We start from the raw sequence: 24,487 nt of genomic DNA, 5'->3' as shown, positions 1-24,487 counted from the left end.
GACAAAATGGAAAATAAAAATGGCCACACTTCTGATAAATTTAAAACATTGTAGCCGCAGAAACTAAACAACTAAAGAAAGAAAGAAATCATAGCAATATGATTTAAAGTATCAATCAAATGTCTTCAACTGCAAGCAACACGGCACATAGTGTTGGAGGTAGCATGGTGGCCATGCAAGGCATGGACTGTGTGGCCATTGCTACGGATCATGCGGCTGACAATAATTTGTTCAGAGTAAGTCGCCGTTTGTTTTGTGGGTTCGAAGGTTTGTGACATACGACATTCTTTTGGATGACTAAATGCCCATTTGATTCCATACAGGGCCCAAGAATGATATTATAGCCGTGTGCATGAACATCCGCCAGAAGTTGCGATTACAGGTGATAACGCCAGACATATATATCAAGAATCTGTCCAACATATTGTACGAACAACGCCCGAAACCCTATCAAGTGGACTGCATTGTGCTTGGCCTCCAGCCCGGTACAATGAGGCCGTTCATTTCCACGCTGGATATGCTTGGAGTCCCAAATGAACTGGACGACTTCGTTGCAATTGGAAAGCGCAGCCCGCAGCTTCATGCTACGTGCGAGGCTCTGTGGAAACCAAAGATGGAACCTGCGGATCTGTTGCAGACTATTTCGTCATCCATTTTGGCGGATACCGACCCCAAAGTAACCATTGGTGCCCTTGTCTATGTTGTTGAAAGAGGCAGGATAACAGAGTCCACAGTGGAGATTGAAGAGGACTAGGCAACTTAATATAATTCTGTGTGACATATTGTTTAGGAAATCAAAAAAAAAAATCACGCAAAATAAAATGCGCTCAAACTGCACACAAACACACACACATGCAACAATAGCCCAAGCAAAAGTATTTTCCAGCCTGCGTTGACAGAAATGAACAAAAAAACATACACAAACAGTGCATAATTTATTATAATATAATCTCAATAATCTTAATTTCGATGTACATATTTTGTTGCTTTTAATCTGTAAATATTGTTGGATTTTTAGTATTAGGTACCCAGGTTACATACAAAATAAAGTACAACTTTCCTTATTTTAGTTATTCACTGAAAAAATTCCCGATCAGTGCTGAGCAGTGTCCGATAGTACATAGTTGAAACTGTGGACCACGAAAAAGTCGCACTCGCATATATCGATATTACCGATATAACCTAAGGACTCGCTTACACTTTTTGCATAAAATTTGACCGCCAATGTCCATTTCTTCCGCGTCTCCAATCGGAAGAAATTCCCGTAGATCACCTTGGGTGGTTAGGGGGGTACATTTGATTTGTATGGGAAAAAATTCAGCATGGGAAATGAATTAGCAGCATTGTTCTTCAACCTTGGATCGGAATGAGCAACAATCTGCATACCTTGGGAAAATGGATATTATAGAACATAGATATTGTTGGTAATTTCGGGCGCCAATTAATGCAGAAACTACTCAGTCTCTGTTTTAAAGTTATTAACGAAATTTTGCAGCTCACGGATTCCAATACCGGAATAAATGTATATATAAAACACAAACATGTGCATTAATAGGTAAAAAAAACATGTCAATCTAGGATAAATCATAAATAATGTTTTAATGGAGCTTGGAACAAAACACTTAACACCAATTAAAAGAATTAAAGTATACAAAATTACATTCGCATAGAAGAAACTTTGTTGACCAGCAACACTGACGTCACATTTAGTCAACATTTATGTTTTATGCTTTGGCCGTTTTTGTTTGAACCCTATTATCTAAGCAATCCCATAAAAAATAGGTTTGAAAACTAGCCAATCCTAAACAAAATTCATTGAGGAATTGGATATAACAATTTGTTAACGGCTAAAAGGGCCAACTATCTAGTAATATTAAACTGAATATCAAAATTGACGAATTTCATATCACAAAATATCATGGTATGGCAGCCCGCAGCAATTACGAATTGCACGAGTCTGGCAGCGCCACAAAAACGACGTCACATTAGTTTTATGTTGTTTTTGTTTGAACCTTAATATGTAAACAATCCAATGAAAAGGAGTTCTGAAAACTAGCCAATCTTGTACAAACTTGATTGAGGAATTGGATAAAATTATTGGTTTATGGCTGAGAGGGCCAACTAGCTGGTAATATTAAACGGAATGTCAAAATCGAGGAATATCAACTATCAAAACTATCGCAAAACCATCGATAGTAGAGGCTAGCTGTAAAATATCGATACTATCGATAGAGCCCTCGATGGTTTGACATCGTGCGCTTAATATTTAATAGTTAATTACTACAGCTAGGCTTTTGCATTTGCTGCATTTGGCGCTGCGCGTTTGTTTACGGCTGTCTGTTCCATATCGTGCGTGCGAGCAGCATCAGCATTTTGTGTGCATTATTACTCTGCAACAGCGCTCTGTTCCTGCATCGTCTGCAGACCGTTTGAGTGAAACCGAAAGTAGAATATATTGAGATATACAAAGAATTAAGAGGTAAATTTGCCAAGCAGATTGGTTTCATTGTTTTTTTTTGTCGTGTTATACTGTTTTTTTCCCCAAAAATAAATTGTGCAATACGCACACACACTCTGAAAGGGGGGAGAGTGGCTTGTTGAAGGTGTCACTCAAAAAGGAGAGAAGTGGAGCAAAGTAAAGAAAAGCCGGAGCGCGGAGTTGAGTAGCTTCAAAAAAAGCTAGCAAACAAACACCAATTGGAATCGCACACAAACACACATGTGTGTGTGTGTATATATGAATAAATATGCATACATACTGTTGTAGCATGTAAATAAGAACGACCTACCTAAGCCTCCAAGTCATGCTGCAAGTGTATGGAAATGTAGTTTTTTTTTCGTTATTGTTCACAAAAAAAAAATGTTCCAATTTGAATAGTTTGGACACTGATTAATGGATTTCTGGTTCCGCGAGTGCAACGAAACGGTAAAAAAGAACATTATAAATACATACATGACATGTACATAGCGTATTCGATTGTGAGTGTGTGGGCGAGTGTGTGCATACCTGCGTGTGTACATTCCGCTATGTACATTTTTTCATACTTATTAGTCATCTTTGGACCTCTCCCCCAACCCCTCCCCCGATCTTGATATTTTTTTATGTGTGCCCCAAAACAATGCGAAAATCAAGTGCCAAAAAGGCGGCTGCTGCCAAAAAGGAAAATAAGAAAATTCAACAAGAAGAAAACTTGCAAGTGTGTTGGTTTGTGTGTGTAGGCAAGAGATTTTCACAGAGAGAGCCGTACGTAAATTACGGTATATGTGTGTGTGTGTGTGTGTGTGCCAGCGGCAGGACACCCAAAAAGCAAAAGCAAGGAAAAATGTTCATGCTGTTAAGTGGGTGAGAGCGGGGGGCAGTGGAACAGGATTCGGGAAAAGCATATAACGGTTCCTTTTTTTTTTGTTTCTGCTGCTGCTGCTAGCGCCAACGTTGCGCAGTCGCTGCCAGCGTCGCACCGAGTGCCACGAGAGTTTTTGAAAATTGTTTTTGTCACATTTATACTCTCTCTCTCTTCTGTATCTTCGTCCTTCGGAGGCTGCTTTGCGACTCCGCATCAAAACTCCAGGGGTATCTGGTAACTCCCCTCAAGGTTTCCCTCCAGTTTCATTCCAAGGTCCACACACACACACACACACACACACACATGCATCACACTTTCGCATGCACATGTGCTCATCCAATCGGAAATTGCATTGCAGCAGTTGGTCTAATTCGAATTATTCAATATTTCTTCTTGGAATATTTTTCGAACATAACTGCACACTCATTGTACAGCTGAACCGGCTCCCACACATGGCCCCCACACTCACAAATATCCGCGGAAGCGTCACTAAACCATTCATCCAACTGGAATTGCTGTAATTGCAGTCCATTCATTAATAATTGTGATACCGATTAAGCATACGCAAGCATTCCAAATTCCCACCTCCAACTGCACCTGCAGCTACAGTTACACCACCCCACCCCTCTAATTGGATGCTGCTTCAATGAATATTTAAAGTGATAATGTCCAGTACAAGTGTGAGTGAGAGGAAGGCAGTAATCAGAGAGCTCTGCTCTCTCTCATTCTCACCTTCTCATTTCCATTACACTCAATAAGATCAGCATCACACAAATCTCTCAATTAACCTAACCGTACTCATTTGTTCGCGCGTGTGTGTGTGTGTTCTTGTGTGTAATTGAGTGATAATCTAGGTCTCGCTCATGCACACGGTAGCCATGCAGTTTAACAGTTGAATGCATTCGAATTGTCTCTCTAATTGAGTGTATTGGAGTTGTTGGGGTGGTAAGAGGGTAAGTGACAGGCATTGTGTGCATATTTTGTTCAATTAGCCATTTGCGCTCATTTGACAATTGCATCAGCACCAACCGCAAAGAAACTGCGTCGAGAATGAGTCAAAAAGAGAGTGCCGTGGGAGACTGGTACAAAGAGAACGTGTGCAAGCTAAAGAGAAGAAAATCAAACGCAAAATGCAAACAAATTAAAAGCAACACAAAAATTAGCATTAAAAGTAAAGAATATTAAAAAAAAAATATATATAATTGTGGGAATGGAATGAAGCACGCCACACACATTCGCAACCGTAAAAGAGATTTACACAAATTGCGCTAATAATAGAGCGAGAGCAACAACAAATGTACAGAGACCAAAAAAATAAACAAAATAAATACGAATTTTTTTTTGTACCAGTAAGACCCGATCTCATCTCTCTCGCTCCCACGCGAAACACACACACAACAAAACAAAACAAAAAGCTATAGAAATACAAAATTGTTGTTAGCTGCAATTGTTGCCCCTGGTCTATGTACAGTTATAAACATATGCATATATATATGTATGTATATGTTAAGTATATATGTACATACATAGGTATGTGTGTGTATGTATGTAAAAACAGTTTCGGGTCAATTGACTTTTAGTGTAGTGCACACACACACACACCCACAGAGAGCGAGATATGTATGTATGCGCAGGCCAGAAGGAAAAAGCTCGCAAAAAGTAGCAGCAGCGTACGCGCATAGAAACACCGCACGCAACAAATCGCCTGAGCCCCCCCACCCGCACACCCAGCCATCGCCCATAAAGCCTAAGCTCACCACACACACAAACACATGTATGTATGTATATATATATTGCGTACATACCACATAACGCACACAAAGGAAAAAGAAAGCATGCTCTTGGCTCCCACTGCTGCTGTTGCTGTTGCTCTGCCTCTGCTTCCTTTCAAAACCCATGCCTCTGCCTCTGCTTCCTTTCAAAACCCATGCCGACTCCCACACCCACCCCCACTCGGGCTTGCCGCCTCGTCACCGCACCGTGGTTCCAATAAGCTCGAAACAATCTCGAGCGCCTTGATTCTGTACGAGCTCTCTCTCTCTCTCTCTGTCTCTCATTTTGCAATTAGCGAGAGGAGTTTTTTGAAAAAAGTTTGACCGCCCCCAAAATCCCTACGCCTCTGCCTTTCATTATGAGAAGGAATAACTGTGAAATTTGTAAATATTTAACGTGCACAGGGGGGGGGGGGGGGGCGGGTGTTTTCAGACCTGCAACTTTCTCATTAGGGAAAGCTCTCCCCCGAGTGGGTTTTCAGCGAGCAAAGCTCACTGTGAGTTTAATTTGTATTAACTCAAAATGCGGCCGCCACCTGATTCCGTTCCCGTTTGTCAATGACATCAGCATCTTTTTGTGCCCCCACACACTGTGTGCGAATGTGGTGCGGTATGGCATGTCATGTGGTTGTGGAATGACTGTGATGTGCCCCTGTCCTTACTATTTTAGCTTACGTATTCCTTCTCCTTCCCATGGTGCTAACTGCTGCTGCCTGCTGCTGCTGCTGCAGTTGACGTTTTCATCCAGAGATAAAACGTGGGTGATGGTAATGACGATGAAGAACAAAGAAACGAAGCAAAAAATAAATAAACTTAAATAAAAGGAAATAAAACGCGCTCGACTGCTTATTCTGACTGTGTTTTTGGGTGCCTGTTTCTGGCATTGACAGCCATCCTGCCCCACCACAAACGGCACAAGGCTGTGTGCGTAATACGTTTAAAAAAGGATTATATACTCCTACTCGTATTCAATTATTCCTGCTCAGGATCAGCACACAAAATATATCTTACATCAAAACAGGAATATACATATACCAAGTCCCTGTTTTTGTAGATGGTAATATTATTTACCAACTTACCATTATCTCCATCGAATATCTTTTTAATAGAGATTTCTTGGAGATTTCCGATTGGATAAATTTTCCCACTTGTTGTGACACACACAGACAAATTGTGAACGAGTGCGGGGTATCCACATAGTCTAAATATCGACTAAGGCGCACTTCCTTCCCCATCCCCTGTTCCCTTTCTTTCTTTCCATTCCATTCTGACGGAGGCACGTTGATTCTGTTGCTGTTGCTGTTACTGTTGCTCTGTTACTGTTGCTCTTGTGTCAGCAACAGGACACACACAGTAAAACGAGTGGGGCGGCGAGCGAGGCACACGCAAACTACAGAACGTCGACAAAATCGACAGTGTTGTCTTGTCGTCGTAATGACCGACTAACGGGTCCTAATGCCTGAACGTAGGGGTCTCTCTGCTTGTGTCCGTGAGTGTGTGTGTGTGTGTATTGTATCCCTCGTCAGCGGTCAGGGTTGACTCGAATCAGACCGAGAAGATACAGGGAACAAGGATTGAGACCGGAGAAATCCGCCTTCAGAGCTCCCAGCTTCATGCAACCAGCAACAAAACAAAGTGCGCCACTGAGGGGAGCTTTGGAGCCCTTGGTGCCTGGTTGGCCTGGTGCCTGGAGCCGTAGCCGGAACCCGAGCCAGAAAATTTTGCTTGGTTTTTGGTCTTATTGGGGTTTTGGCCCAAGAAGCGTTGAATGTGTGTGAGTGTGTTTGTGTGAGCCCTGGAATCGATAAAGCATTTGGATTTTTGGTGCAACATGCTTTAAAATATGTACATACATACATACGTATGTACAGAAAAGACACACACACACAGATAGAGATTAAGAGAGAGATGAGAGGAGAGACGGGTACGAAGAAGCGTATCCCCAGCGCTTTGTGTGTCATATTTTACCGTTATATGCTCAGCCGCACATAACCTCAACCGCGTTATGGCCCTGCGCCACGAAAAGCTCCATTCCCCTCGCACGCTCGCTGTTCCTCTTCCCCATCACCTCTTCCGAATCCCTGTGTCTCTGTGTGTGTATGGTATGTATGTATGTTCGAGTTAGACCAAACTCGAGATTAGCTTCCGGAGGGGATATAAATCATCTCTCGGTTCGTTGCTCAAGTTATAAATATTAAATATTCAAAAGCGACTTTTCCCTCAATCCCCATCCTGGCTTCTGGCCTTCCCTGTATATCCCTTGTATTCCACCTCCCACTCTTCGTTTCTTCTTCTGTTGACTGGTGCGCGCTTGCTTTTGTTTCGCCCTTTCGCTTTCAGCTTCAAACAGCTGCTACTGCCTCCTGCCTCCCATCTCTATCTCATCTCTCGTTGTCGCACTCACTCGCTCGCTCTGGCTCCCCTCTGTCTTAGTATGTGTGTGTGTGCGTGTCTCTTTCTCTCGCTCTTTGACATACTCCTGAGCTTCGTTACAGTTACTTTACGCATACTGGCACACTGGCGGTCATAAAAACCACAACAACGTGAATGAAGAAACGAAAATCTCTTTGGACGGTCTTTGGTTCTGCTCTGGTTTGGGTTTTTATGTCCTGAAAAGGAGTTTTACTCGTAAAAACAAAAAGTGGTAAATGTTCAGGAATAACCATCCCCACCAGATGCACGTACAGTTAATGAATTCCCAATCATGTGTGCTGCAATCGATGGCCAGGAAAAGGGATACCTTTTTCCCAAAAATAATCCAAGGTTTTTGCCATTCTTTGCTAGCCAATGCGACACTTTGGGGATTATACTTGGATTACGATCAAACTCCGAAAACTATCCCTGAAAACTTGCTTCTTTCTATGTCTAGTTTTTGTAGATCTTTAATAAACTTTTGGGAGAATACTTCTCGGTCTACTTAAGATTAAACTCTATCATTTAGTTTAGTCCGTTGCTGTGGCGAGGCTTTTAATGCCAGGCCTTCATTTCATTTGTGATATGACGTATATGTATGTTTTTGTTGTGTTGTTTTGCATTTTCCTCCTTTCGTGCGAAAAATAAAAATTTCCCTCCATTGTTGCTTCTGTTTGTGTGTAAGTTTTTGCTTTTGTGCTACTTAACCTTTTTGTTGTTGTTGTTGTTGCTGTTGTTTTTATATTTTGTTTTGTTTTTTGTTGTTTGCAGCCTTCAAAGTTGTTGGCAAAAGTATTTTATGCTGTAGTATGACGGAAAGTTTTTGTGTGGGTGTGAGTGTGTGTATGGTTTTTTGGTTTTTGTTTTCTGGTCATGCCGCTTGATTTTGTGCACTCTCCTTTAAGCTCTCCTCTTCGCTCGTTGGCGACTATTGAGTGGCACAGCTACTTTTTCATTTCCTTCCCAACCCCCCAAACCCAAACCCCAACCCGCTTGCTTTGATTGTTTAAGTGCACTCAGCATGCAAACAATGCCGTTAGTAGCAACAAAAGCGGTTGCTTGGTGGGTTTTTATTTCGTTTTCCTTTTCAGCTTTTTTTATTTTTTATTTTTCTAACTGCTTTGCATAAACTTCTTCAGAGGGCAGAGGGCCGGCCAGTGCTGGCCAACAAAAAAAAAGAAACAAAATTATGTTGGCAAAGCTGTGTTGCAATTTTTATGACCGCCAGTGTAGGGACAATGGCAGAGGCAGGCGTAAAGCAACGCGGGTGCGGTGAAGAGGGTGGGGAGCAGATATGGAGAATATTTCATGCTTGGTAGATTTACTCTTCCACGGGAAGAGGCGGAGAAAATAAGGACAAGGATAATGATGATGATCATGATAATAATGATGATGCCCTGCCCTGCCCTGGCTTGCCTTGGCCATTTATATGGCCCACTGCTCACTCTCTCCTGCACTCCTCCACTGTCATTCTTTTTGTACATTCCGCCATCACCACTGGAATTCTCTCTCTCTTCTCTGGAATTCTCTCTAGTTGCCCGCTGCCCGCTGGCCGCTGCTACAGCTTTGTCAATGACATGTCGTTCTATCTGTCTTACTCTCGCTTTTGCTTCTTTTTTGTTTTTTGCTTCGTTTTGGCGTGCGTGTTCGTTGGTGTACGTGATGCTGCAGTTTACTGTTACTCGTTAAAGTTAATGCTTTTAAAATGGCTTATAAGTAATTTGTTGCTGTCGTTGACACCTATGCCGAGCATTTTACAAGATTCGCTTTTGCGCCACTTTAACCACATTTTCTTTTCTCTGTGCCCTCCTCGGGGTCAGGTTTTTTCCCTTTAATTTCGATTCGCTTTAATATCCATGTATGCATGTATGTGTGTATGTTCCTGCTTGAATGGGTTCATGACACGCACATCAGCTGTTTACAGCGGACTTAACCCGTACGTAACATTTGAGGGTGGTATATACATACATACATATATACATATACAAGATTCATTCATACATGTATATATATATATGTATGTATGTCTGATTGTGTGTGTGTTTGATTAGCGGCAAGTGACAAGCAGCGCACTCCGATGAGCTGTCAAGCAGTGCATACGCAACGTGGCGCACTTCAGACGTAAAAGAATTTATTTATAAATAAAAAATTGCATGCGCTTTTTCCATTTTAGTTCTCGCCATTATTCTGCTTTAATTTTTTTTCCAATAGAAGATTATGATAGTATCCATTTCTGTTTCCTGTTTTATCCTGCATAGTAAATCAAATTTGAGCAGTTACATACAACAGTACATACAGTTGTGTTATGAATATCCCCCTCCCCCCCTACCCATAGTGGGTTATTGCGTTTAATTTTATTATTGGGGGCTGGCCCGTGGGGTGGTTCCCCGCGTGATTACAGGGGGGCTTCGATAACAACAGCTTTTCTGGTTTACATACGAGGTACAGTTCAACGAAGGTATAAGTCGCCACCCCACTACACCAACCGGCTGGTATAGCTAGGGGGCCCCGGGCTGGCCAGCCGTATTTTCAGTTAGGTGGGGTGCTTTACCCTACCTCATTTGCACGGCGGCCACAGTTCCACCACCCCCCCGCGGGCTGGTACGTAAACCACAACTGACGTTTTTTTCATTTGCCTGCTGCCAGGGGGTTTTCACCTACCCCCCAGTTTTTAGCTAACCAGCCCTCGGCCCTCCCGCCCAAACAGCGGCCCCTACAAAACATACCGCGAGGTGCAAGGCTGTTTCTTTATAACCCCATTACGGGGCCCGACAGGGGGGGTCGGTTTTTAGACGCCATATACACCAGACGGGGGGGGCCACACACTGTATGTATGTAAATTTTCTCTATTACCAAGGGTCAGGGATGGGTGCCTGCCTTTCATTATAGATTTGTATCTAATAGTCTCTGAGATTGGTCATACGGATATGGAGATCGACTCGACTCTATACTCTTCCTGACTGCTACTCTCTACTGCCAAAAATATGTACACTAAACATTTGTGCTCTCTACGATTAGTTGTTGCGGGGAAATGAAAACTGTGAAACGCAAACTAAAATTAGGTCGACATCTCAACCCCACCCCACTTTGAGGAGCAGAAGTAACCCAGAGCAAGTGGAATAGTACAATTTGCCAAAAATAATTTTTCTGTGCGACAATTTTCATGCACCAAAACAATACTTATACACAGACAGACAGACAGAGGACAGAGGACAGTGGGAGAAAGATACTCAGGCACAGAGACAAGTGGCAAGAGGCAAGAGGAGACCAGAGCAGGCCAGAGAAGATGAAAAATCGCTGAAAGCGAAAGAAAAGTACTTGAGTTATTGGAGCAGACAGCGACAGAGGCGTGCAAGTAGCGAAGGTGGGCGTCCAAAAGGGGGGCTGAGTCGATGGCGGGGTTCGCGTCCGAGCTGTCACTCAAACGGGCACCAGAAAAGTGCGAGGCGTTGATTTGGTCGTTCGTCTCTCTGTCTTTGGTCTCTGTTGTTTCCTCTTTAGTTTTTTTTTTTTTTACCCCTCTTCTCTGTGTCTCTTTATTCTATGGCTGTTGGGATGGGTGTCTGGTGCTTTTTAGAAACGATAAATTAAGTTTAAAATTCACTTATGCACACACACACACACACACACACGCAGTGGGTGTTGGGGGGGAAAATAGCAGCAAATGTGAGCCCCCCTCCTGCGTCCTTCCGTCCTCTGCGTGTTTATGCTTGTCCCTTTGTGGCGGATCTCTGAGTAACTGTACACTTTGTTTGCACAATAACGGTAAAAATTGGCCAAATGGCGTGCGACGGAGACAGACGGAAAGGCTGCCACAAAAAACAAAAAAAAAAAACAAAACAAAAACGAAAGGATAGACAGTGGGCAGGGGGAGTGTGGGTGGACAGAGCACACAACAAAAATTTCGCCTTAAATTTCGAACAAATATGTGTGTTTTTTCTACGGTTTTTAGGTGTTGTTTCTGTTTTCCATTTTTGTTTATGTGAAAATAAAATTGTACTCTCGCGTCGCGCGCTCTTTCCGTCTCTCTGTCCAGTGGTGTGGGTGGCAGGGAGGTGCGGTGTAGTTGGGATGACTTTTTTGTGGGTGACATGTGTGCATATGGGATTCCCGTTCATACCCGTTACTCGTCGAGGGTATTCCTGCAGGTGTGATCACAAGGTACATGTGTACATACATATGTACATATTTTTCGTATTATTCCGACCAGATCTTAGAAATTCGATACTCGTATTTGTGCATAGATGTCACAAAGCCCCTCGTATGCACCTGTCAACAATACCAAAAAATCAACGCAAAATTCAAAATTTTTCAGCTTATGCTTTCATCTGAGCAGCGGGTAGGTATCCTTTCGTCGCTATCCTTTTTGGCTGGCAGCAAAAACGGAATGTGACTCCATCATCATCATCGTTGTCGAATGCTTAACGCGAAAAGCAATTGCATGAATATTGATGTGTCCATGCGAGTGTGTACACACCGCTTCGTGGCAAGGAGGCTGGAGGCGTGGCCGGGCGCTTATGGAGGGGCTTCTTTGTTTTTTTTTTTGTTCTGTGCAAACATTTCTATCCGAATTTTTTTTTTGTCCAACCATAAAGCAACGTCAAAAGGATTGTGCCCGCCCGGTAAATTGGCTTCAGGGCCCGTTAAATGCGTTTGCGTGTAAAGGAGCCCGTTGTATTTTTTTCCCTCTATTTCTTCCCCCCCACACCACTAGCTCCATTGTGGCTGAGGCGCTGTCGTTTGTCGTTGTTGTTGTTGTTGCTTTATCGATGGCACAATGTTGTTGCTTTTACTGTTGCTTAGTCGCAACGCATTTCGAACTTAATTATTATAATTAATTGGCAAGAAACGACGAGCGACGAGCACCCCGAAACAGTAGCCAGCAACAACAACAAAAGTGAATACTCCTCGACACGCAACGACACGCACCCCACCCCCTAGGGCCTAGGCCCTAGGCTGTTGAATTAGCCAAATATCGTAAGAGATCTTTGGCAGTACAGTTACCCCTTGCCTATCAATTAATAGAGGGGTATTAACCATGAATTTAATTCATATGTACATATGTATGAACATATGTATGTATATGTAACCCCTGATTGAATTTTAATTCTCATTCCCTTCGTTCGACTTTGTTTTAGAATAACTGAATAGGAAAGAAAATTCGTGTAGCTTCCTCAAGCATTATCACATGCAATAAATTTTTTTCTGATGTTGGCTTGCAAGTTTTTAAAGGATGCTATAAAGGATATTGGCTGTGAGAATTTTTCTAAAAAATTGATAAAAAAATATCTTAAACAAAATGCAACATGGATGATTGTTATCCAGTAATCCAATCTATATATGTACCATACATATGTTTTTTTAGGTTATACATATGTATGTACATAATTCTGATCAATTCTGAGATAAAAATGGGAGTGGAGGCAGAAGAAAAATCCCTATTGGGGAGTTGGGGCACGCAAAGGTTATACAAGTAAATGTTAAAAATATTGCGGCAGAGCAGTGCATGGTTAGAAGGAGATTTTATCGCAATCGGATTAACATATTTATATGCAATAGCATGTTCCAGCCGTAGAAGGGAACGAACCAAGTTTTTTTTTTGTAGTATGCAACCGTACATAAAATAATCTTTCTTGTTTAAATTAGCCTTCCTTCTAACACTCTGACGCTCTGACGCGGTCGCATCCAGGCAGGCAGGCGGCCGACAAAAGCTGCCAGTTTTGCTGAATAATTTAGCATTTCCAAACCGATTCGCAGGCCCTGCCTCTGCCTCACGTGTGTGTGTACGTGTACTTGGTTTTAGCCCAGCCCTAAAGAGCAGAACAAAGACGGAGGGGAGACCCCTCACACACAATAGCTGCTGCAAAAAAGTATAAAAAAAATAAATAAATGCTTACATAAAAACATGAATAAGAACAATTGTTAAGCCATTTTGTACGTATGAAAGCGGAATTATGCAAATGCAAAGTAAATACAACACACAAGAAAGGAAAAAAAAAAAATGTATATAAAAAAATAGGGGAAGATTGCCTTGCCTGCTGATGACAGCGTTTGGTATGCAACCAAACTCTGACGCTGATGATGATGATGCTACTGTCACGAGGATACCAATATACCAAGCCGCGTGCCCACCACGCGTGCATGTGTGCCGTGTCGTGTCGTGTCGTGTCGTGCCGCGTGTCAATGTACCATTGCTGTTGCTGTTTTTTTTGCTGTTTGTGCCATGTGTCATGCAAATCGAATCTAAATATTGTTTCTCCTGTTGCTTCTATTTTACATAATGCTATGCACACACCACCCAGTTCTTTTGCCGCTATCCAGTTGTTCATAAATGCAAACAACAAGTGTTGAGTCTTGTGGCCTATACCCTTTGCAGAGGTTGATATAACTTGCAGCAGAACAATACATAGATTTGTATATATGTGGGCATTTTTCAACGAATCAGAACGCGTTAATACCAGGAAATACAGGAAAACGCCAGACGCCATCTGATGTTTGCCTACAAGTGCATCAAAATCGGCTAGCCATAGCTAATTTGGATGGAAAAAAGAGTGGCCAAAGCTTCGGTCTTGCCTGCTTGCTGTGTGCTTTTAAGCAGTAACAGAACCACCGAGCAGGGCAGAACAGAGCAGAACAGGCAAAGTAAACAGCCGAACAAACAAAAACAGCTGCTAGGCAGAGTGGCACACTGTTATTGAATGTTCTTTGGTTCTTTTGTTTCTTGCCATTGGGCACTCCACCCGACATTCGACACACTTTTTAATTAGTTTTGCCACATTTCGCAAATAGTTTAAAACAAATAAACGTTTGCGCACTTTAATTAAAGAGGCCTTTTCGTTTTGTGTGTCACCATCCATTCTTGGTGCCCCTGCTGTTCTGTTCTGCCTGCTGCCCGTTCTTTTGATTTGCTTTTGCATTTGCATTTGCAAGAATAAATATTTGCAGATATTTTTTTAATTAAGTTGCCAGTCTGCCTCGACCACAAGATGCCACAATCCTACATACATACATACACATGCATACATTTATCGATCGATACACATAAGACTCTGTGCTCTGCTGTGCTGTGCTTGTTTTGCTGGATACAAACAATTGGAGGCTGAAAAAAAAAATGCAAGAAATGCATGTGCCATGTGCCACAATTGTTGGATAAACATTGAATATTTTTGCTTGACTTGGTAGGGCGGGCGGGGGGCCCAGACCCAGTTCCAGGCCCAGGCCAGAACACGGACCAGAATATTTATGGATTTAGCTGGAATACAATTTAAATTTTTTAAATATGTGTGCACACATGGCAACCGCATGGTATGAACAGAACCCGTAAACTGTAAACCATAAACCCCGCCTAACCGCAACCGTGTCAAAGCTATTGGAAGAAAAGAAAAAAAAAAATCAACAAAAACAAAAACAAAATAACAATGAAAAATAGAGAAACAACAAGCTAGAAAAATCATTCAGACTATTGGAAAACCTCCCTCCTCCCCAACTATATAGTACACCTGAACTATTCAAACGATTGAGAACTGTCAGAGCGAGAGTAATTGTTTTCGTTTCTTTTTGGCTGTAATACATATTTAATCGTAATTATTTTCAGTAGATAATATCATTTGGGTCTACTCGATAATAGAAGGTCCTGGGAAATAGTCTTTATAGAGATTCAAGTTGCACAAAACATAAACACAAAAAATAAACAAGTTCTGGGAAATGGTTCTGGTACTTGTACAGAACCTTTACGTCGATAAGTGAGGCCAAGTAAGGCTATTAAATGCCAAATTAATAGGTGGAACAAATGGTTGTTGTTTTTTTTTTCACTAAGTGCCGTGCCAAGAGACCCCAATTGTTGGGGACTTATGTATGTGCACATTTCTAACTAGAATCAATTGAATGGAGTGTACAAAAAAAAGGAACAGTTTTTGTACTGTCTGATCTATAAGTGATATATGCTCGCTGAATCACCCAACCTCTTAATGTTATCAACGGGGAACACTTAATTTGAGTTACTTCACGAATAGACTGGAAGTCATCTATTTAATGTGACGCTGCTCAGGCCTTAACGTAAGTACAGAATACTACAGTTGTGCTCATTTGAACTACTGCAAGAGGAGAGAGAGAGAGAGGGAGAAGCTTTTCTGCAGTATAAAAAAATACAATATGGCGGCAAAGTACAGTTGTGTTTCTCAGTAACAAAATACTGAGTTAATCAAAAATATATAGTGGAAGTTATCTTAGTTATCTTAGCAAGGATGCTTAGGCCTTAAGGCAAGTACCGAATCGAATATGACGTAAAAGTACAGTTGCGCTCTTTTGTGCTACTTCAAGTTGGGAGTGGAGTAAACTGGAGTATACAATATGGCGACAAAGTACGGTTGCGTAACTTTTAAGCTGCTGCCAGATGTATCTCAGTAGCGAAATATGGCAGATAATTGTAGTGAGAGAGCCACAATTAAACGGTCGATTTGCACACACACATGTACAATACATACTATTCCAATCAATTAAGCAAGTCACTTGTATTAAAATGCCGAACTGAACGCTCATCAATATAAATGAGCCTCCCCTGGAGCGGGCATGTTCGAGTACTCGTGCACACATTAGCACAAATTGCAATTGCAAAACATGTGTGTGTGTGTGAGTGTGAGTGTGTCTGTCCTATCTAGTCGTGTCTATGTGGTGTGTGTGTGCATTTGTTTACGTGGTCAGACGGTTTTTATTTGCATTAAAATTGAGGTTAATAACTATGGGGCAGATTTGTTGCAACTGTCAATGCTTGTCCATTAGAACGCTTGCGTTCGTTCGATTTGATGCGTCAAATGGTCGATTAGTGTGACCGCAACCCCCACCAGTGGGCACTCGGCAGTCAGACGCGCTCGGTGGTACTCGCCGATTACAGAATCGTATATTATTATTGCCTCTAATCCAAACTCCATCCCTACCCTCCCAATCACCGAAACGCCAAACGTGTGAGTGAGTGTGGAGAAATCGCCCTAGTTGTGGCTGTTGTGTGGACAAGTGGCAGTAGTTCAGACCATTTAGCCACGTTAAATCCAACAAACGTCTAACTACAAAATTCAATATGAGGTAATCTATAGCAGAGGCAAGGTATTTTTTAGTTAGATCTGTATTTTGGTTGGGAGCCAAAGGGACTTTTTTTTGCGAATTTAAAGAGCAAAAAAAGTGTGTCTTGGATCCAGGCTTCTGTTATAGGATTGGATCAAGAAAAATTAGAGAATCTGCTCCAGAAAGTACACAAAACGAATATATATTATTTTTATCTTTGTATGTTTTAGCTATCATATGATATGATAGGAAGTCAATCGTATGGGGCAGCACTGGCAGTCTGGTGTGGTTTCGTCTATTGGGCAGCACTGTTAGCTGTCATTGTTTTCTGTGCTGCTCCGTTGCCGTTGCTGTTGCTGGCTGTTGTGTGTGGTGATACTGCGAGCCCCAGACAACTTTTGGCAATTAAATTAGCATTTGAGTTTGGCCGGTCGTATCGTTGCACATTATTATACTCGAGAGATTTAATGGCAAGTGCTGCTCATCTAATTAGTCTGACATGTGAGCTGCTATCAACCTGGCTGCCTGCATGCACATTCAGGTACGAGAACAAATTGGGGACGAGCCCCCCTGGGCGGGCGCTCGTGGATGCCGCAGACGACCTCAGGTCTCTGAGTGCAGCAAACTCCGTTCGGGCCGTTCCGTTCGTTACCTTTGATTATGCCGAAAATATTTCACAAAGAGAATATCGTTTGCATAATTGCTTTTTAATTACCATATTTTCCCCCCGAGTTTGTGCGTGTGTGTATCTCACTCTGTATCTGTTCGAAAGCAGGCAGCGCCACACTGCACAGACTCTCCAAAGTTAAACAAAAACGTCTTATTTTATTAGCCTCGTTTTGTGCCTGCCGCTGCTGCCGTCTGGCGGGCTGACTGGCATGTCTTTTCCTTGTTTTGCATACCCTACCCCCCTCTTAGGGTACAAGAAGAGCATGTACACATATTGTATGTGACAATTTTAATGACAGCGCTTTGTATGTGATTGGATGATACTCTTTAACAGATCTACATAGTTATCTATCTACATAAAACATAAAAAGATTACCCAAAATATACAAATTAAAATTTTGAATAAATGAATCACAATACATCACTATGTATCACTATATATGTATGTATGTATACCTACGATTCAATTAAGTTTTTTGACTAATGTCTTGAGTACTTTGCAATAGTTATGAAACCAGAATCATAGGTAGCCTCCAAGTTTAAATTTTAGATTAAGGCTATCAATAATATTAGAGGAATAGAGGAAATGCAAAGTTCCCAATTGAATACCTTTCTTTATTATCGAACAGGGTATTCCCTCAGTCGGAATATCCTACCAACAGCTACAGTGCTTAGTGTTCATTTTTTTTTTTTGTATCGTTGGTCAGAGCAGAGCCAGGCGACGACACGTACAAACGGAATGCTGAAAATGTACTTAATGTGTATCTTTGCGATCGTGTAAACGCAAAAATATTCGCCAAAGCCATAAAAACAGAACAATGAGCTAAAAAAAAAATGCGAATATATGCATGAAAATTAGCCGTGTAGGCAGGCAGGCTGGCTGGCAGGAAGGGTAGGGAAAGAGGCATGGGCAGGGGCGGGCAGTCCAGTCAGACAGTGATAAAATGTTGTTTTCTCTTTGGCTCGGAAACTTGTTTAATAATTAAAAAATCAGCACACTCACACGCGTACACACACGTGTAAAATATTAAATCGAAATATGAATCGGAATTAGAAACTTTCGACTTGAGACACCGACGAGACCCCGCTCTCGCCCCGTTTCCCGTACACAAGATTTTTGATAATAAGCATTGGTACACAGCTCTCCTAGCGGACGATTCCCATTGGGCCTGACATTCGATATTTTGGCAGAAAATTCACATTCCAGGCGTATTTCCAATTCTTTTTATGTGAACTTCCAAAAAATTAGTCTATTATTTAATAGAACTATTAATAAATGAGGAGAGTTACCAATTCGTTATTTAGTTTTTGCATGGGCCTAAAGGCTGGAAAATGAAATCCCAGAAAATCCAAGTGGCTGTACGTATCCATATAATTAACTGTGTACGATCATAGGAGTCGATGGACGTTCAAAGGCGCATTGCTTACCATTTCCCATTCCCCTCGAATTATCCAATTTGTGAAGCATACATTTCTGTAGTAAATCTAATATATAAATCATAAAAATTCGAATTTACATGCTAAATGCACAAATGCATTATTAAGTTGTCCACCAACCCACCACCCACCTACCACATTAGCACTGGTTGCCCACATATACTCGAGTACTCGAGTACACTGTCGCACGACCGACCATCCAATTCCATTCAAATTCTCATTCAATCAATCGCCTAGTTCCCAAACACGTCACCGTCCGCGTTCGTTGATGAATTGGCGTGAGAGTGAGACGCCAAGTGACAGCTGATTTACTGTTGCGAAACGTTGCTGCCGCAGGGTGGGGGGAGAGCTAAGAGCCTCACTGGAGTATCGTAACGCACGTGGAAACATCTGTCCCGCTGGTATGTGCCGCCACTCGCTATTGGTATGCATTTGTTTCTGTTTCTGTTGTGTACAGTTGTCAGTCAATGCGTCAAACGCAGAATAGCAGCAGGGAAGCGAACCCCCACGTCCTGTCTGTCTGTATGTCTGTCGCTAGAGATGGACTCAAGCCGTGACACGGAAGAGCACGAGAGCCCAAAATAGAGAAAAAAAAACAAATGTACTTACACTTTGATTTCGCATACTTTTAAGCACCGAATCCGACTGTACTTGTGGAAGTGGGTCAAATGGGACGTCATTCACGAAAATATGTGCGAATTCACGGATGATTGGCCCTTTTTCGTGGAATAGTAGAATTAAAAGCACCTGGCCTGTTCGTTTGACTCACGGGAGTACTTATTACCCATTCAAATTTGTCCCCAAGACAATTATCCACCCACAAATGAAATTATTTCAAAACTCGTGCTGCCGACTTTTCCCATGCCAATTGCCAATTTATAACTATACTTAGAATACTTAGTGACTTTGGCCCATCCAAATAGCTACTTAAAGGACATGACACGATATCAAAGTATAAGATGAGTTGCGGTTTTTTAAACGAAAAGAAAGGAATATCAGAATTGACTTGGAGGTGAATGCGCATCCGTGGTTAAAACCAGGCCCGCAACCATCTCTATATTTTTTGGTCCCTCTCTCGCTTGTTTCTGTCCGCTTGTCTGTCAAAGCTGTCCAGTCCTCGGATCTGTAAAAAGGCAACGCAACAACGCGCTGCCGGGATTGTTAGCCATTGTGCTTTATTTATTCGGACGGCGTTGATTATTTTTCTAAATTCTGTGCACATATTTGCATTCGTGCATTGAGAAGAAGTGACAGTCAGTGGCAGCAATAAGAAATAAGAACGGGTGCAATTAATCAAGGGCTAACAAAAAGAGGCACAAGTTGAGCGAGATCATAGGAAACTAAAGTGAATCGTAAGTAAGGAATGGGCGAGTGATGTGATATGGACACCCGCTTAGAGAAAGACATCGTGTACATTCGTTGATATCTACTCGTTATGTCTCTCGTAGTAGAGATTAGTAAGTAACGAGTGTACAAGTAATTCTATATGCTCACTCGCTTAAAGAAACACCTTACACTCGTTGATTCTATCCACTCGTTATTTCTACTGAATTGCTTCTGTTTCATCTGTTTCTAAAATTGTTGCTCTGCTTTGAAGTGTGGTGCAAAATTCATCACATGAGGAACGGTACGTGCAGTAGCAGCAGCAGTAGAGGCAGGGTGCACAGTGGGAACAGGTCGGGGCACACGAATTTATTATTAATAAAAGCCATGTAATGCCCGCTAATGCCACGTACATTCACATGCACATGCAAATCCACGGTAGAGAAGCATAAATATATCATATTGTATAAATATAAATACTAATGGTATCCGTTTACCTTTCTTTCCCCATTTCTATTGCAGGCAGACAGAAGAAGCTAGAAGACAGAAAGAAGCCACTTGCTGACTGATCATCATTCGGCCACCAGCCAGCCCCACAGTAAGAGCTGTAGGAGGAGCATCCGGAACAGGAACATAAACAGGAACACGACCATACCCAGGAGCAGCAGCAGACGTTCGGTGTAGGAGGAGTAGCGCATCAGCAGATCTTGTGGCGGAGGTGGAGCGGCGGTGCGCGCCTCTGTTACCCAAATCCAACATGTCTTCGCCAGCGGCCCAGAGCAACAGCACCCAGTCGCAGTCGTCAGCGTCGGCCCAGCAGCAGCAACAGAATCAAAAGGCGAACAACTCAAACAACACACACGACAACAAGAATGCCTCGGCGACGACGGGGACGGCAGCAGCAGCAGCCGACACCGCCACAGCAGCCTCCACAGCATCGACAGCTGGCGGCGGCAACGGAGGAGCTCCACAGAGCCCCACAAAACGGATCACAATATCGACCAAGGAGCGTGTGGTCGATAGCGTACCGTTTCCGCCAAGCCGCAAACTCACCTGCACGGACGTGTTCGATCCGCGGACCGGAAAGCCACAGCACGATGTACTTAAGCAGCACTTCATACTGGAGGGGCGTATCGAGGAGAGCGCCGCGCTGCGGATCATCCAGGACGGGGCCACGCTGCTGCGCCAGGAGAAGACAATGATTGACATCGAGGCGCCGGTGACGGTCTGTGGAGATATTCATGGACAGTTCTACGACCTGATGAAGCTATTTGAGATCGGCGGTTCGCCGGCCACCACAAAGTATCTCTTCCTGGGCGACTACGTGGACCGAGGCTACTTTAGCATCGAGTGCGTGCTGTATCTGTGGTCGCTGAAGATCACCTATCCGCAGACGCTGTTCCTGCTGCGCGGCAACCACGAGTGCCGGCACCTGACCGAGTACTTCACCTTCAAGCAGGAGTGCAAGATCAAGTACTCGGAGCGCGTTTACGACGCGTGCATGGACGCGTTCGACTGCCTGCCGCTGGCGGCGCTCATGAACCAGCAGTTCCTGTGCGTGCACGGCGGCCTGTCGCCGGAGATACACGAGCTGGAAGACATACGGCGGCTCGACCGCTTCAAGGAGCCACCCGCATTCGGCCCCATGTGCGACCTGCTGTGGTCCGATCCGCTGGAGGACTTTGGCAACGAGAAGAACTCGGACTTTTACACGCACAACTCGGTGCGCGGCTGTTCGTACTTCTACAGCTACGCCGCCTGCTGCGACTTCCTGCAGAACAACAATCTGCTGTCGATCATCCGGGCGCACGAGGCGCAGGACGCCGGCTACCGCATGTATCGCAAGAGCCAGACCACCGGTTTCCCCTCGCTGATCACCATCTTCTCGGCGCCCAACTATCTCGATGTTTACAACAACAAGGCGGCGGTGCTGAAGTACGAGAACAACGTGATGAACATCCGACAGTTCAACTGCTCGCCGCACCCCTACTGGCTTCCCAACTTCATGGACGTGTTCACCTGGTCGCTGCCCTTCGTGGGCGAGAAGGTCACCGAGATGCTGGTGAACGTGCTGAACATCTGCTCCGACGACGAGCTCATGACCGAGGAGAGCGAGGAGCCGCTCTCGGACGACGAGGCAGCGGCGCGCAAGGAGGTCATACGCAACAAGATCCGTGCCATTGGAAAGATGGCGCGCGTCTTCTCCGTGCTGCGCGAGGAGTCTGAGAGTGTGCTCCAGCTGAAGGGCCTGACGCCGACGGGCGCCCTGCCCCTCGGCGCCCTCTCCGGTGGCAAGCAGTCGCTCAAGAATGCCATGCAGGGCTTCTCGCCCAACCACAAGATTACCTCGTTCGCGGAGGCCAAGGGCCTCGATGCCGTCAACGAGCGGATGCCGCCCCGTCGCGATGCCACACCCTCGCCGGCGGAGGAGGGCCAGAAGACACTGTCGGCGGCGGCAGCAGCAGCGGCCAATGCAAATGCGAATTCAATCACAGGATAATTCTAAGTCAGACAGCAGTCGGCAAAGCGATCGGCTGGATCAGATGAGCGGATTGGAGGAGCGGAGGATTGGATCTTGGGCTTTTTGGAATCTTGGGGAGCGGAGGTCAGTTGATAGTCGAAAGTTAAGTGAACAGTTGGGAGGGAGATTGCGAATAAATAGGAACAAATATTCTCAAAAGAGCGGCTTAGTGTCAGAAAAAGAAAACAAATACACAACGCCCCACAGACGCAGCCACACAGGCATTCAAGACGGTTAAGGCCAGGGATGCACGCAAGCGCAGAATCGAAACGAGTGGAATGGAACGCAACGGCAACTGCAACTGGAAATAATAATGCAAATTGTAAGAGAGAAGAGGAAACAAAACAAAAACACAGAGAACGCAGAAAACAATAAGAAAAGAGGCAATTTTTTTTGGGTTTGAAGAGAATGGAAGATGATGAAACGTGAAAAAGAGAAGAAGAAAGAAAATTCAGCACCCCAAGTGGATGCTAATTATAAATGCAGTTGAAAAGGAAATATAGAATTATTATACAATACAGAAATGTATATACAAATTTTGTGCAACATTATATCAAAAGAGCAAATGTAAAAGCTAAGCGAGGCTCTCTCTCTCTTCGACAGCAGCATTGCCCCCCAAGAAAATTAGGTAAATTTAAATTATGTTTGCTAACTAATTGTAAAACGAATTGAAACAAACAAAAAAAAGAACCCAACAGCAGTGGCGCTCCCTTTACCCCCCCCACCCCACCCCGCTCCGATATTTGTTAAGTGAAACCAAAAAAAAAAACAAAAAAACAAAAAACAAAAAAGAGCAAATGAGAAGAGAATCTACATCTAGAGCATTAATACTAAGCTGGAACTACGAGTAATACTAAAAACAAAAAAAAGAAGCTAAAGTGAATTCTACTATTTTCGTTGTGTGGCGACGGCCTCTTGGGTGACTTATATATACACACATGTAATATACATATGTGCGCGGGTGTATTATTTAGGAGATTATGGCCAAGGAGAAGGCTTCTTCAACAGAGAAAACTACTTCCTACAACAGTAAAAAAAAAAAAAAAAAAAATCAAACAAACAGCAAACAAATTACAACAGCAACAATATTTTACTACAATGTTTTATTACAAGAACAAGAAACGACTGAATCTCTATCTCTCTCTGTCTCTATCTGACTCTTTCTCTCTCACACAAAAACACACCTACACACACTCACAGACAGACAGACAGACAGACACACACACTAATGCAGGATGATCACGCTAAAAGTTGGATCGTTCCTCGCGTTTTTATCGTCGCCATTGTCGCCTCACACTCTCTCTCATCTGGTGATTGTGTATGTGGTCTTTATATACGTGCCATCTTTGTCGTAGTCATTAGCTGAATACTATATAAATGATATACAAGATACGGGTACGGGTACATTATATGTTGGTTTTAATTGTACGAGTAACAACCCGATGGATGGCTGCACCGATCCTCATTGCAGGGGCAACACAGAGAACGAGAAAGAATCTGAATCTGCCTTGATTTCCCCCCACGATATTTCCATCTATATATTTGTTCCACATGAATCTCATCTCATCCACCATCCACAGCCGGTCCGTTTCCTGTAAGTCTCTCTTTCTCTCTCTCTCTCTGCCATTTGCGCCTGCGTTGTTGTCGTGTGCAGAATCCTTTTTATACTTAATGGAATTTTAGTTATTAAAAGTCAACCGATCATGTTAAAGAATTCGGATAGTGCGGAAAAACTAAACTGAAAACGAAACGTGAAAATTGTGTGCGAACGGGAATTTTGTTATATTTCTTAGTTATTATTCTATACACCTTTTTTATATATACATACATAAATTTCTTGTTATCCTTTTTATAATTTGTATTTATTGTAAACTATTTATACACACACAAACCCACACACACACACACAATCAGCGAGCATAATATGAATACAAAAATATATATATTTATAA

At 43.1% G+C, this 24,487-nt stretch overlaps 2 protein-coding genes across 4 annotated transcripts; both read left to right on the top strand.

Annotated features, from left to right (window-relative positions):
• Nucleotides 1-14: 14 nt before the first annotated feature.
• Nucleotides 15-853, top strand: LOC111070714 (proteasome subunit beta type-3-like). 2 transcript variants are annotated; one of them, XM_022361448.2, is made up of 2 exons: nt 15-236; nt 324-853. In XM_022361448.2, exon 2 carries the CDS (start codon nt 353-355, stop codon nt 752-754), a length of 402 nt encoding a protein of 133 aa, XP_022217140.2. In that variant the 5' UTR covers nt 15-236; nt 324-352; the 3' UTR covers nt 755-853. The 2 variants fall into 2 exon arrangements, with proteins under 2 accessions (XP_022217140.2, XP_022217139.2); XM_022361447.2 differs by having other exon boundaries at nt 16-267.
• Nucleotides 854-2,460: 1,607 nt separating this feature from the next.
• Nucleotides 2,461-23,395, top strand: LOC111070668 (serine/threonine-protein phosphatase 2B catalytic subunit 3). Of its 2 annotated transcripts, none has more exons than XM_022361377.2 (2): nt 2,461-2,479; nt 20,537-23,395. In XM_022361377.2, exon 2 carries the CDS (start codon nt 20,772-20,774, stop codon nt 22,512-22,514), a length of 1,743 nt encoding a protein of 580 aa, XP_022217069.2. In that variant the 5' UTR covers nt 2,461-2,479; nt 20,537-20,771; the 3' UTR covers nt 22,515-23,395. The 2 variants fall into 2 exon arrangements, with proteins under 2 accessions (XP_022217069.2, XP_041447848.1); XM_041591914.1 differs by lacking the exon at nt 2,461-2,479 and adding an exon at nt 16,587-16,606.
• The last annotated feature ends 1,092 nt before the right edge of the window (nt 23,396-24,487 follow it).

This window comes from Drosophila obscura, unplaced genomic scaffold (assembly GCF_018151105.1).
Source record: "Drosophila obscura isolate BZ-5 IFL unplaced genomic scaffold, ASM1815110v1 contig_165, whole genome shotgun sequence".
Taxonomy (NCBI): Eukaryota; Metazoa; Arthropoda; class Insecta; order Diptera; family Drosophilidae; genus Drosophila; species Drosophila obscura.
Note: the sequence above shows the minus strand (reverse complement) of the source record. Positions and strands in the feature narration are given on the sequence as shown.